The following is a 14,752-nucleotide window of genomic DNA, read 5'->3' as shown; positions in this document are numbered from 1 at the left end:
GAACAGCACAAAAAGGTATTCACGAAATGTTAGTCCCTCGACTGAGCGCCCTCTTTATTCTTGATTTCTCTTTTTTGCTTTGAGGTGAGAGAGAAAATTGATTCATACGGTTGGACTGTATTGTGTTGTAACTGTGATTCTGTGGATGGATGTATTTGTGTGTAATTATGTGTCTGGTTTTTCTCCAGGATGGCAGGACACCTCTGGTGCTGGCAACCCAGATGTGTCATCCACGCATCTGTCAGCTGCTGCTGGAGCGAGGTGCTGATATCACCATCCGAGACAAACAAAACAAGTAAGAAACATCACCCCTCATGGTGGTTTGTCTTTGGTAGCGTTGGCAAATATCCATTTAAATAATTGGATATTTGTGTTGCTTACAAAACAGATGCCGTAGGTTGATAACTTATGCATTTCTGTTGATTTCCTTGTAGAGATAGTCTTTCTGAATTTAATGTCAAGTCACAGAAAACACTATAAATTCTGTACTAGCTTTGAACATTTATCATGTATTTATCATATGTTTACCATTTCCTATCAGTTGCAAAGGGGACTATACAAATATTTCAACAAACCCTGGTTTAGGCAGGTGATAGTAAGTACTAAAAGTAGAAATTTAAAGAAAACATCATTTTGGAAAAAGGAGACATTAAAAATTACAACAGTAATAAGATGCCATTTTGTGCAGTGCATTTGTGTATTTTCTTTCAAATTAAAATATTGACTCTGCATACGAGGCATACAGAAGTCCTGGTTTGTTAAGAGTTTAACAATTCACAAAATTCATTGCTTAATTCTGTACTTTGTCATGTCGTGATTTCTTAAATTTTAAACGCATCACATCATAACAGTACAATACTTATTTTTTAAATTGTAATGGAAAAACAACTAGATGTGGTGACAAAAACAGGATCAACTCAGATACCACAGTGACGGCACTGAATTATTCAGCAGTAGTTGAACATAATGCATGGTGAATTGTTGTTTGTGCCTCATTCAATGTCACAACTGTTTCATAGCTAATTTGTGCATGGTCTTACTCATAAGCTGTCTTTGTGGACCCTCTCAGGACAGCGCTGATTCTGGGCTGTGAGTATGGCTGTAAAGATGCAGTGGAGGTGTTGCTGAAGAGTGGCGTTGACGTGAAGGCTGTTGACGGCTTGGGTCACGATGCATTTCACTATGCTCGCCTCAGCAAGAACCCGGAGCTTGTTGCGATGGTGAAAAGTTATCTCGACAAAGCCACCAGAGGTCAGATGGCAAAACACCACCAATAAACATTAAAAGAAAAGCACAATTAGCATGATTATTGATAGCAACCATGACTAATCAGACCAATAAAGAAGGAAAGATGGCTTCTGAAATGTAAACTTCGGTCTGACTCATGTGACGTAGTAGGTAGTGCTGTTGTTAACCAAGTACTTGGAAAAAACATCCCTCTTACAGAATATCACCTCACCATTTGTTTCAGAAAATATATGGTACATACAGATTTTCAAGGTGGAAGATGATTTAGATGAAGAGCAACAAGTGTGTAGACTTCAGGTAGATTATAGATATATAGGTAGGTATTATAGGTAGATAGACCAAATTAGTATTTTAAGTATTAATTCAGTGAGTAACTGACTTTCCTAGGCAACACAAAGTGTAGCACATTTTGACTACACTTTGGAAAATGCCAAACCATAATTAATGCAGGCTAATACCCGGATGCCGTTTTGCTTTGAATTTTTATTGGTTAACTATTTTACACTTTTACATTTGCTCAAAAACCTACAATAACTATCATTGCAGATAATAAATATTGTGGCTCCATTCTGTCTGGATTTATGTTTTCTTATCTTTGTCAGTTTTCAAAACTTCTCAGTTTCAATATTTTTAGCCCTAGTCTTGATTTTCACAATTATGTCCTCATTCCAAATTCCTCCAATATTTCTATTTGCTTTTGTCTTTCTTTTGTGCATTCCTTTCCTTGAACATGTTTTTAAGCAACACTGTTCTGTAAAGGTACCTGTTTTTGTCAAGTCTTGGTAACGTATGAAAGGAAAAATGAAATCTCAACTTACTGTTTTCTCACATTGTTACAGATAAAGAGGCTGCAAAGATAGAACAGTGGAAGCGACAGGTAATCCTGCAGCATTCAGTTTATTGGCTCAGATCATCCATTATACGCCACCTGTAGTGAGGGGCAAATGTTTTTCTCCCCACGTCTGTCATATTTTAGAGGATCTTCATGTGTTCATGTAGCATGATGGGATTAGCAATGAACAGACATTTGTGTAGCCATTTTGTTTCCACATTCCCTTTGTTAAAATTTGTCAAAGGCCAAGGTTCCTTGCAGCCCAAAGCTGCTGTTGTCAGAATCCTTTCTGTCCAGTATTCATATGCTAAGACACTTTGAGGCTTGTGTGGGAAAAACACACTCAAGATTCTGCATTTTCTGCCCATTGTTCCACATTTCAAATAATTTCCTTTTTAGCTTGGTGTTGTTTAGTACAGCCTTTCTTTTTTCATTTTCATTTCTGAACCTGTAAGGTACTCACTGCTGCTCAGATATACATGACTGCCATCTAGTGATTATTAGTGAGAGTTGTTCCACACGCTTTCATATCCAATGGTAATGTTATATCCTCAAAACATGGTTGTAAAAAGGATCCTGTCTTATCTGCAGCATTCAGTGGAGAGATCAGAGGCAGCTGAGGTTAACAGAAGGGATCAGATCATACATGTAAGTGCTGTATAAGTTCAGCCTCCCTATTCCACACAAACACACATTCACTTTGCTTCATAAACACTCGTTAGCAACTTTCACGGCATTCGAATTCGAGTATTTGCTTGAATTAATTCAAAATCAATCATCAAGACATCCATAAAGTACTGCTGGATTATTTGTTTTTTTAACATGCAATAATTAGATTTTGCTTTGTTTATTTTTGTAAGCTTCATGGTTTTATGTGTGGATGTGTGTTAGGAATTGGAGAGGCAGAATGAGACCCTGCAGGAAAGTCTCAGAAAGTATCACCAGGAGCAGAAAGCCATGTTCGATAAGGTTGCCATGCTACAGCAACAGCTCACACAGGTAAACAATACTGCTGAGCTAGACCACTAGACAGTGCAGTATTCCATCCAACATGCTTGTTTTGTTCAGTGATTTGAGGGTGCTACTAGAGATTTGGCCGATGAATAGAAGCAAAAATAATAATACAAGCTGAGCTGAGTAAAGCAGTCTGGCCTGATATCATAGTCCCATGTTCTGCCAAGATATTAAAGGTAATACATGAAAAGGAAATGTGTAATAATTTAATTTCTGACCACTGGTGTTTCTTTCAAAGGAGGAAAAACAGACTTTTAATGCTGATTGCTTATGTAGAAGAATGTAGTGAGCATATTTAATTCCCCAGTATAAGCCGGCAATATCCATTCACAGGAAAACAAGGACCTTTTTAATGAATGTTTTGTGGCATTTTGTCAATTATTAATCCCTCAATTGATTCAATGATCTTATTTTCATCTGCAGGAAAAGATAACTGTGGAAGACACTCAGAAAGAGGTATGAAAGAAAAATGATTGCCTGGACATCTCATTCACAATTTTTTTTGTTTGCAAGAACTTTACACTGAATGCACATTATAATCAACTAGTAACAACTAGTAACTCTCATGAGTGCAGTCAGTAAGAGCAAATGGGAAAGGAGGATGTTGCTGGTGCTGTATCAACACACAGCTGTACATGTGGAAGTGAAGGGAAGGGAAAAGGAAGGTAGCACAGTCTGAAATGCCACACGATTGTGACTTTATAGCACTGGATAACATCCTTCCAGGTCCACACATTTAGAATTCAAGATGGAGAGCTGTATTTTGTTTCCAGAAACAAATCTTTAAAGAGAAAAATGTCTGTCTTAGTCTTGTTGTGAAAGTAGATAAAGAAAGACAAACAAAAATGAATCCCACATTTCATGTACATAAGTCGTGTGCTCTTGTATGTTTCACAAATGAGGCACATTCTTCTCGAAGTTGCTGCTTGATAAGTGATAATGTGTTAGATTTTGGTACTAAGAACTCTTCTCTTCATAGTTTAAAACCAATAATTTAAGGTAAGATAATTTAAGGGTATGGTCTTTGTCGTGGTGTTGGATTTCTCCAGAATCGCTTACTCCACTTTTAACCGTTACTAGCAGCACTAAATAGAATAAAGCCGTGGATCAATAGTTCTCCATATTATTTAGTATCTTGGACACAGAGGCTCTTATGTCTCATAAAGATATACTGTCCTACAGACCAGATGTGTTCTCATGCGTTTGGATGTAAACATTTCCCCGCATCCTCTATTCTGCTGCCTTAAAAGGTTTGACATTAGCTACAGTTTGCTGCCAGGTATAGTAAGTATCTTTTGTTAGTTTATAAACATTTTAAACAGTTAACACATAGTCCTTAACAAATGGTGTGGGCAGGTATTTTTGAGCATTTCTAGAAGATTGAAACAGTTTTTAAATCTGTATAAGATCTACATGCCTTTTGTAGAATAGCAAGTATCAGTTCAGTTGAAGTGTTTGTATTCCTTTTGATATGAATAAAATATTCTTGGAAAATAACTATTGTATTTGCCATCATTTAATCAGTGATTTATTCATCTGAAACCGTATGGTTACTCTCACTTGACTCACATATGCCTTTGCTTTTCTCGTGGTTGAATCAGAAAGAGCAGTTGAAGGTGCTACTTAGTGCCAAAGAAAGAGAGGAAGGGGCTCGAGGCCTGGAGACTGTCAAGGTCCAGCTCCGGAGTACTTTGGTCAGTGACTTTATATGTATCTGATTTCTAATTTGAGGCTTTAATTCTCAGGGAAATCAATGCATTCAAGAATATTATTGGATTCATACTTAATACAGTGCATTCAGTTCATTTGGTATTACTGTAAGTGTTCAAGTTGTTTTTTTTTTCAAATTTTTTTGTCCTGAGAATTCAGGATTCATATCTGAAGTCTAAAAGTGAAGTCTAAATGTTCTGTTTTTGTTGAAACTGATTCGTCTTTAGGATTATTTTGGAGGATTTAGTTTGTGGTGCTGTTGAACTGTATAGTATCATGGCAGGTGTTTCTATTATTTTGTCCACCACATTTATATCAGTTAGGCTAGGAAGAAGGAAGCACCTCACTGTATATTGCAATAAAGCACCACAAATTACATCTTCCAAAACGACCAGAGGGCTGAATCAACACTTCTGTAAAACAGTTTCAACAAAAACTGAACATTAATAACCCTAATGAAGCTAATGAAGATTTATTGGAGGACTGTTATTGTATTAGACTTCATTAGTTTTCAATTCTCATTGTACCTAATAAACTGGCAACTGTGTATCTGCTTTGAGAAAATACTTAATAAATGTAGTGAACATTAGTGTTAAAAATACAATTTATTTGATGTCTAAAAAGTCTCAGTTCTACCATTTGTAATGAGTATGCGTATATTTATGTATTCACAGGGGGACTACTCCGGGCAATCTGTTATCAAAGGTGAGCTTCCTTCCATTTCTTGAATCGTAAAAAAAAAAAAATTTATTGCATTTTTTTCATACTTCAACAGTAGAGTATGAGAAGAGTTGAATGTTTTGTTTGTCTTGCAGGCAAAGAAAACACTTTGGTCAAACAAGCTCACAGCCTGGATTCTGAACAGGTACGTTTCTTGCAAATGTCAAAATATACAGGGTTGGTAGTGTACATGTAAGCAGTCTGTGTCAACAATGGTACAGTGGTTACAGTAGCCATAAAAATGACTAATGGTAATTATTTAATCACATTTAGTGTGTATTTGTATCAATGTGCTTTTTCTCTTTCTCTGCAGATGCTCCAGAATCCTGTCATGTTGCGTTCACTGTCCAGACCTCCAGAGAAGAGTCAGCCTTCTGTAGGCTGGGAGCTCTCCGGTGAACTGGATGCACTCCGACATGAACTTGAGGTGGTCAAGACAAGACAGCAGGCAGCAGAGGAAGAGACGGCGAGACTTCAGGCTGCCCTGAACCGTAAAAATCGAGAGTGCCAAGAGCTTGTTCAGAGCCGAGACACCATCCAGAAACAGGCTGACCAGCAGGTTCAAGAACTCGAGGACGCTTTGGGGGACGTCCAGAAGAGGATGCTAGATTCTGAGTGTAAGGTCAAACAGCTGCAAGCCCATGTAGTCGCTGTTAAGGAACATTTAGGAGGCCAGTCAACAGAAGAACTGCGTGCCCAGCTCCAGGATATCAAAGTCAAGTATGAAGGGGCTTCAGCCGAAGTGGGTCGCGTTCGTAATCGCCTCAAACAGAGCGAGAAGGCCCTGGAGGAGTACAAGAGCAGCGAGAGCCAGCTAGCAGCTGAGGCAGAAAGGCTGAACCGAGACCTGGGAGCTCTCTATGCAGAAAAAGATGGACTGACAGAAGCCCTTTTAGAAATGGAAACCAAATTGAAGGAGGCCCAGTCTAAACATGGCAACACAGTACCAGCTGAGAAGTTTGACAACATGAAAAATCTGCTGACCAATGCGGTTGACGAGAAGGAACGGCAGCTCGCTGAGCTGAGGGAAGACTATGATCGTGTGCTGGAGGAGGTGGCAGAGCTCCATCGAAAGATGGACAGTCCGTCAGCCCAGGGAAGCTCAGGGGCGATGTCTGCTGAGGAGCAACAGAGGATACAGGCAGCCCTCGAAGAGCAGAATGCTTCGTTGAAAAGGAAACTGGTCGACGTGACTGCCAAAAGCCAGGCTCTAATTCATGAAGTCGAGGAGAGTGAAGAGGAAAGAGACATGCTACGAGAACAACTGGATGCGCTCAACAGCAGGATTGAGATTGACTTTATACCCATGAAGAACCATGAGGAAGCTCGGAGGGACATGGTAACAGCTTTGGAGGAGCTGGAGGACAAACTGGTGGAAGCCAGTGAACGTTATTGTAAAGCAGAGGCACAAGTCCAGCAGCTTCAAACTGAGGGGGCCACGCTGCAGGAGAATATCAGCCGTGTCCAAAGTGCCAATGAGAGACACCAGAGTGAAATGGACGCTCTAAGATCTCAGAATGCCGACCTGATGAAGAAACTTGAACTTTTGCAGAGGAGATGTGAAGACAGAGAGAGAGAGTATACGCAGCTGAGCACACAGAGCCAGACTCTGAAACAGAGCTTGGATGGAGAGTATGTTCCTAGACAGCAGCACGAGCAAGTGAAGATGGAGTTAAGTTCCGCCTTAGAGAGTGTTAAAGCAGAGATGTTGAAGTTGGAGGACAAGGAAAAAGAAAGTGGGGAAAAACTGAAGAATGTGAAAGAAGGAAATGATAAGTTGAAAGAAGAGCTGGAAAAAGTTCTGTTGGAGATGAAAAATAACTATATATGCATAAAAGACCACAAATCTACCACAGATAAGTTGAATGCTGCTGTGGTTGAGGCAGAGAATAGAGCAAACGAAGTGTCAGCGATGTATGTGTTGGCTCAGGAGGAAGCGGTAAAACTTACCCAAGAACTGGAGGCCCAGAAGAAAGAACTTGATACCATACAGGAGGCTATTAAGTCTAAGTTTATCCCACTGACAGCGGCCGAGGAAAAAGAACACTCTTACAGTGCCCAGGTGAAGGAGTTGACAGTCAAACTGCTGGAAATGGAAGATAAGTATAACAAAGAAAGGTCTGCCAGAGAGAGCAACAAACAGGAGAAAGACAAACTTAAAGATGAGATTGAATCTGTTCAGCAGAGACTAGTCACTACTCTAGTTACCAGTGAAAAGCACAAGGATGTAGAGGCAGAGTTTAAGAGTAAATTAGAGGCACTGACTCAGAAGTTAGTCAACTTAGAGCAGCAGCACAAGGAGGTAACATTACAGAAAGCTGATCTTGAAGACCAGAATGTCTTCTGCAACACTCAGATCCAGAATCTCCAGGATCGTCTGAAATCAGAGTTGACTCGGATAGCAACATATGACACTGAGCTTAAAGCCCTCCATGATGCCATGCAGCAAGCCCAGGCCGACTGCAAAAAAGCAAGAGAGGCACAGCAGGAAGAAGCCCAGAGGGTTTGTGCCTTACAGAAAGAACTGCAGGAACACCACGGGGATCAGGCGTCTCTGCTGCAACAACAGACCATGACCAGGGAAGCCCTGGAGGCTGAAGTCGCTAAGCTTCAAATGGCTCTCCGTGAAGAGGAGGAGAACAATGCCCAGAGAGCTGAAGACGTATCTGCCCTGCAATCTGAGCTCCTTCAGGCCACACAGGCTCTCGACGAAATTCGTTACAAGGAAGACCAAATGAACCAGCTGAAAAAGCAGAAGCAGCAGCTGGAGGAAGAGGCTGCCAACCTGAGCAACAAGCTACTGAGCTTGGCAGAAGAGTGTGAAGAGGCCCATCAGGAGTCAAAGCAAGCGAGGGAGGGTGAGAGCAGGGCTAGGACAGAAATGGAGGCTGTCCAGGAGAAGGGACGCGCCATTGAAAGAGAAGTAAGGGAGCTGAAAGAGAGATATGATGAGTCGCTCAGCACCATTTGTGATCTTCAGAGGAGGATTCAGACATCATCTCAGCAGACTGAAGCCAAAGACAAGAAGGTAGTAAGAATTTGACATTTGAGTTGAATAATTTATGGGTTTTGCTCTTCTCAGCCATAGTTTTATTATTGAAACTACTGTGTGTTTGACTGTAACTAAATGTGACTACTATAGATTAAAATGTATTGTGTGTCTTCTACTGATTTAAATATTCTTTCACTTTTGTTATGTGGTTGATAAAGTAATGAAAAATGTCTCTAACGTGTGTGTGTGTGTGTATGTGTGTCAGATCGCAGAGTTGCTGACAGACGTTGAGCGATTGAAGCAGGCACTTAACGGTCTTTCCCAGCTGGCATACACAAGCAATGCGCCCAATAAGAGACAGACTATGCACATTGACACACTCCAAGCCCAGATCAAGAGCCTACAGCAACAGCTGGCTGTGAGTTGACGATTATGTAAACATATGCATGTTCTGCTTTATATTTAATTAGATTCAGTGACTGACTGAAAAACAGCTGTAGGAGACATTAAGTTCCTAATTTCTTTTACATTTGATTGAGTTATATTTTTATAAATTCTTTTTTTAAGTTTTCTTGACATTAATGCAGCAACAGTTTGCCCTCATAATCCTGAATCTCCTCACATTGGTCATTTTGGTTTGTTGGCAAATCGCTAGAATAAAAGAAGAATTCAACAATTCAATCTCCATTGCCGTAGTTGAATGTTGCCAGCAAAAATGATTATTCAAAGCTACACCTACTACTTTCATATACCATGTAACCAACTTATAATGTAGAACTAGAATTAAAGCGACTGTACCACATCAGTATTTACAATACTGGCCAGCTGTTGAAGACATCGAAGCATTAACCATCGTGTCGTCTTAATGTCTTTCTCTGTTCTGCTCAATTAGGATGCTGAGAGGCAACACAGGGAGGTGGTTTCAATTTATCGAACTCATCTTCTCAGCGCAGCACAGGTACGTTCTTCTCATTAATCTCTATTGAAGAAGAGAGTTGTCTGGTTTTCTTCCTCTGCAGATTGTATTCCAAGAATGTTTGTCTCATTCCTATGAATGGTCTTAGTTGAAATAATTTAGGTTCTGTTGTTCAGACAGCTTTTTGATTATGTTAAGAATGGAAAATAATAAGGAGGTTGAACTCGGAGTCAGTTATTAGATTTGAGAGCAGAGTTCAAGAAATAATAATTAAACAGATAAAAGTGAAACTGTAAATTGCTTTGGAGAAGACATTAATGATTTCATTAAAACACATTTGATTGTATAAAAGGCAAACCCCATTATCTGATAAAACTAACAGGAGTCAAAAAATACATTTTGGTTACTACAGTTGTTTGGTCTTCATCATTCAGCATTCACTTTGAGCATTTAGCATTTCAGGTTCACTGTGTCAATCATTGGCTGTTCCCAGCAACACCTCTCTGATTTTGATAACTGAACTTATCCTAAAAACCCATTTCACAAATGTTATCCAACAGAAAGTTGTGAGAAGTACCATCCACCTAGGTGTAGAGGCTGCTCCAATGCACAGTGGGTCTGTCACAGCAGCAGCAGCATGGCTCAAATTTGCTTGCAGTAAACAAACTACTACTAAAGGGTTGTATTACACACTGGCAGTGCATATTAAAACAATGAATAATTACATCATTGCAAACATGCAAAGGGAAATGACGTTTATGAAATCACTCCTGTTTTCTCGAATCATTGTGCTGCATTTGTCAAATAAGGATCGGATGATAATAATAATAATAATATATAATATAATAATAATAAGGATTCGTTAATCAAAACAGGACACCTCAGAAAGACAAAAATGGTGCAACAAAATATTCACTCAGCCCACATGATTTAAACATATGTAAGTGCACAGTGGACAGGAGTTGAAGTGCTGAATGATCTGTTGTGTGAGTTACTGAAAACAGAACCTCCAGTGAGAATTATATGGTGAGATTAACTAAAGCCCATTCTTGACTGTGTTTCCCTCACAGGGCCACATGGATGAGGACGTCCAGGCCGCCTTACTACAGATCATCCGCATGAGACAGGAGTTTGTGTGTTAAAGCTTCCTCCGATAAAACAAAATGCTACCTGCTGACTCAAATTCACCAGTTTCACTTCTCCCACTGCAGAGTTCCCCTGCTGTGGCCCCTGTGGGTGCCCAATGTGTGTGTCTGAAATTAATTTTTTGTAGCGTGGCTGCACTTTGGTTCCCCAATATCTCTGTGTTGTGTAAAAAGTGAATAACTACATTTTAGATACAGATGTCTTAATTCAGCTGCAGTAGAAACGCGGCAAATCTTTATACAAAATGTGTTCTTATAGTACAGTATGTGACGAAGCAATTCCATACAGTTATAAATTCATTTTATATAGCTTTAACCCATTACAATATGGGAGTTATTTGAAATGTAGGTCCCTTCCGTAGATTACTCTTGAAATGCTCGGCTGAAATGTTACATGGACACGAACACAAAGACCACTTTTCACATTCCCACCTGACAGTCAGCTCTCATAAAGTATGTTTTTGTGTTAAACAGCAATGTTTGCTCGATTTTTAAGGATAGCTTCACATTTTGTCAAGTCTGTTTTATGGTGCCCATATGAACACTGAAAAAGCTTTGCTTGTGTTAATTATTTGTCCCGTTCATACTGACCATTAAGAGATCCCTTCCTGAGGCTCTTCTAATGTAAGTGAGGAGGGATAAAATCCAGTCTTCAGTTCCTGCAGTGGTGGATTCAGAAGGTTATCTGAAGTTAATGAGTTGGTAAAATCACATGGCTATCTTCCAAAGTTGGCAGTGCTTCCTTGTTGTGCTGCAGTGACAACACAAGGGGAGAATGTCGTGCTAAACACACGTTAACTTTGAAAGATAACCGCTTGATTTCCTTGATGCAGACTGCTTAAGCCTCATTATCTTCAGATAAATGTGTTTTGTCCCCCATCACTTACACTGATAACACATTAAGAAGGAATCTTTTAATGTCCAGCGTGAACAGGAGGAACATTAACAGCAAGCAAAACCTGTTTCACTGTAGAAATGGGCATGTGAGTATTGTTTTGTGTTGTGAACACATCCTTTAATACAATACTCAGATACCCATCTTTACATTGAAGGAGTTCTTGGGCTCTGTAATCTTGACTGGCAGTAAAGAGATGCCCTTGTAACATGAGATGGGGATTATGTGCAAAAATAGATTTTAAGTTTAATCATAGCTAATGTGGGGCTTCAGAAGTATGAATTAACCATGTGAAATGGGTTTCTTTCAAGGTTACCTTTCATATTGGTATGAAATTCCCCAGACTGTGCTGATTTTTGAAATTCATATTTGCACAGCAAGAGGACAGAAGGAGGATTTTGTCCTCCATCTGTTACATTGGAAAAGCAGTATTAGGGGATCCCTTCACATCCGGTGAGGACAGAAGGAATGATTACAGCATCCAGTAACTATCTATATGTACATATGGGAATCTGAGTATTGTTTTAGGGCAGACTTGAAAGAATGTCATCCTATCCTTTAACCTTGTTCATGTCAGTTGTTACACTTCGGCTGCTTTCTTGAGACTGTACTCATTTTGTGGCACAGTTATTATTGTCTTCAGAAGGTCCAAACTAGCATGTGTGTTTTCAGAATACATCCAAATGCCAAAGATCTAAAGAGGGTAATATTATCCAAATCTAAAACTACTCGCCATTTTAGTGGAAGATAGTGTTGTGACAGATTTGGAAGAGCTATAAGTTATGTCACTCACACAGTCTGGACATGGTTTGTGCTGGATTTGAGTCATGGGGGGTGTGGAGTGGAGATCTCTTGCTGTGTCCTACAGTTTGCAGTGGCACGTCATCCTTTTTGTTGAAACCAGAGTGTCCTCTAGTGGTGAGACTTGGCAGGCCAAGTTGATAGAAATTGTAATCAGTGTGGCTCAGGGGTAGGCAGTAGTTGTTTTTGGGGAGCTGTGAAATCTGCATGTTTGTACTCAACACGGGAAATGTATAATAAATCTTACAGCTAGTTGAGACAACACAAAATGTGAATGTAAAACTACATTGACAGAGCTTTATCTACTCAAATCTGCTGCTTTGCATCACAACATTTTAACCTTTTAAAGACGGCTAATGACCCAGCTGAAGCTTGACATAATATAAAACCTCATTTATGCAGCAGTGAACTTTTCAGCTCTCTTAGAGCAAAGCTTGCGTGCCCCTGAGCCAGCTCTTTGTGACTCTTGATGGTGTAGTGTAGTGGTGTTGTGATTGTTGAGCGAGTCTCTTATGCCTTTACACTGATATATTTTTCATAGCTTTGTACTACTTTAATAACACTACTACAGTGTGACAATTCTGATATTCAGCAGGTCTGGAAGTAGAACGGCACAAAACACGTTCAGGGTAACATTTACCATAGGATGCCATTTGATAACCTTAGAACAGATTCCTTTATTTATGTGGACAGACAACATAGGAACGTTAGTTATTTGAAACACTCCTGTCTTTACCTTTCAGCTAACACACCTTATCAAGTAAACAGTCTCTTTTTATATGTTGGCCAAAAAAAACTCTGTTAACACCAACAGATATTTTAGAAAATTATACATCTTGCATTTTGTTATGCAGATGTTAGGGATTAACACGAATATTTTGGGATACTTCTTTCTGTCTTTCCCCTACTGTTAACATACACTACAAATTGAATCCAGTAAAATCTTTAAATAAATATACTGTATACCAGTCTGTTTTAATTGGTTGTTTTCTTTGGCAGTAATATTTGTGTTTGTGAATCAGTAAAACAACATTAATAAAAGTGCCTAACATAGAAAACTACATCTTTTGTATTGTATTTTGTCATTACTACACAGACTTCCCTTATTCTGTGAAATATGTTAATATCTACACATATTTGGTACAAAGGTTTGTACTGACATTCAATGTCCCCAGATACTGTATTTTAATGACTTTGGTCAGACACTTTTGATGTGCTTTCACCATCTAGTCAAACAATACCTATATTGGTTTATGACCAAATACCCACAAAACTAACGATATTCCCATCAGCTCCAGCTGCATTTGATGTCTTGTGCTAATTTTAGCATATGCTAACACACTAAGATGGTAAACAGTTTAGCATTTAGGTGAAAGTGCAGCCTCACAGAGCTGCTAGCATGGTTGTAGATTCTTAGACTTGGTATATTAAAGGCCCCTGAATGTGCAATGGGGTTTCTACATGAAGAAAGAATTTCTCTGCCAAAGTCACAACAGTTTGGGTTATTTCACTTGAGAGATTTTCAGTATTTTGATTTTTGTCCCTTTTATTTATTTATTTTTTTTTTATGGTTTGAAGTGGGCAGTTCTCCATTATCAAATGTGATAACACAAACTTATGTTCACAAATAAGGATTTAACAACATTTTAATCAATTTTGGATGACACTTGTGGGGTTGCCTCTCCACCTGTCAATCAAATCTGGTCCAACCTAAACAATCTAATTAATCAGAGAGTTTTCCTGAGCTTTAATGTTGATTGTTGCTCATTTAATCAAAATTACCAAGAAATACCAAGTTTTCTGTGCCGCACGTTGTGTAACTATACAGTATATGCTCCCACACTGCTGACTTCTTTTAGCTCCACACATTTTTACTTCCCTTGTGGGAACAGCTCGGTTCATGTGGTTTCACTTTAAGTACAATCAACCCAGGAATGAGAGCGAGTAGCTCTTTGGCACACATTGCTCACTTTTATCTTTGAGCCCGTACCTCTATTGATTTGTCTGTTGGGTCTTTTTTCTCTTCGCAAGATTTATTTTTCATTAAAGCTCTCTTTGCCGGGATGCTGAGAACAGAGGTCATGGCTATTTCAGTTATCTCATTTCAGATAAATTCATGGCATGCACAGTTACTGAGCACAGGGGAATTTCCATTTAAAAAGTACAATGTGGTTAAATTGGTCTTCGCTTCTGAAAATAATCAAGATTACTAATATGCAAAAAAATCATTAATACCATCTTAAAGCAGAACTCCAAGTTTATGAGCAAGAGCTAATCCATCCCTTATCCCATCCTCTGTTCACACACACAAACGCACAACATGCACACATCCTCTAATTGATACAAGACTTGTCCTGGGTTGGATTTCTTTGAGAAAAGCTTGCTGGTTTCAAGTGGCAGCCATCCCTCCTTTCTACTCCTCCTCCTTCCTTGGTTTTATGATTCTCTTTCTTGCGGTCTGCACTGAATAAGCTGTTCT

General features: G+C 39.2%; 1 protein-coding gene across 1 annotated transcript in view; it reads left to right on the top strand.

Moving 5' to 3' along the window:
- Positions 1 to 13,334, top strand: part of uacab (uveal autoantigen with coiled-coil domains and ankyrin repeats b) — a 46,355-nt gene extending 33,021 nt beyond the window's left edge. Inside the window, exons 7-19 of the mRNA XM_046032629.1 lie at positions 189 to 295; positions 1,070 to 1,251; positions 2,088 to 2,125; positions 2,672 to 2,728; positions 2,972 to 3,079; positions 3,518 to 3,550; positions 4,696 to 4,788; positions 5,479 to 5,509; positions 5,620 to 5,669; positions 5,838 to 8,552; positions 8,782 to 8,934; positions 9,409 to 9,474; positions 10,503 to 13,334. Coding sequence (XP_045888585.1) covers positions 189 to 295; positions 1,070 to 1,251; positions 2,088 to 2,125; positions 2,672 to 2,728; positions 2,972 to 3,079; positions 3,518 to 3,550; positions 4,696 to 4,788; positions 5,479 to 5,509; positions 5,620 to 5,669; positions 5,838 to 8,552; positions 8,782 to 8,934; positions 9,409 to 9,474; positions 10,503 to 10,574 — 3,705 coding nt within the window. The 3' untranslated portion in view covers positions 10,575 to 13,334. The remainder of the gene's footprint in view (positions 1 to 188; positions 296 to 1,069; positions 1,252 to 2,087; positions 2,126 to 2,671; positions 2,729 to 2,971; positions 3,080 to 3,517; positions 3,551 to 4,695; positions 4,789 to 5,478; positions 5,510 to 5,619; positions 5,670 to 5,837; positions 8,553 to 8,781; positions 8,935 to 9,408; positions 9,475 to 10,502) is intronic.
- Positions 13,335 to 14,752: the final 1,418 nt, after the last annotated feature.

The sequence above is a fragment of the Micropterus dolomieu genome, linkage group LG20, assembly GCF_021292245.1.
Source record: "Micropterus dolomieu isolate WLL.071019.BEF.003 ecotype Adirondacks linkage group LG20, ASM2129224v1, whole genome shotgun sequence".
NCBI classification, from domain to species: Eukaryota; Metazoa; Chordata; class Actinopteri; order Centrarchiformes; family Centrarchidae; genus Micropterus; species Micropterus dolomieu.
This window is presented reverse-complemented; position numbering and strand designations above follow the sequence as displayed.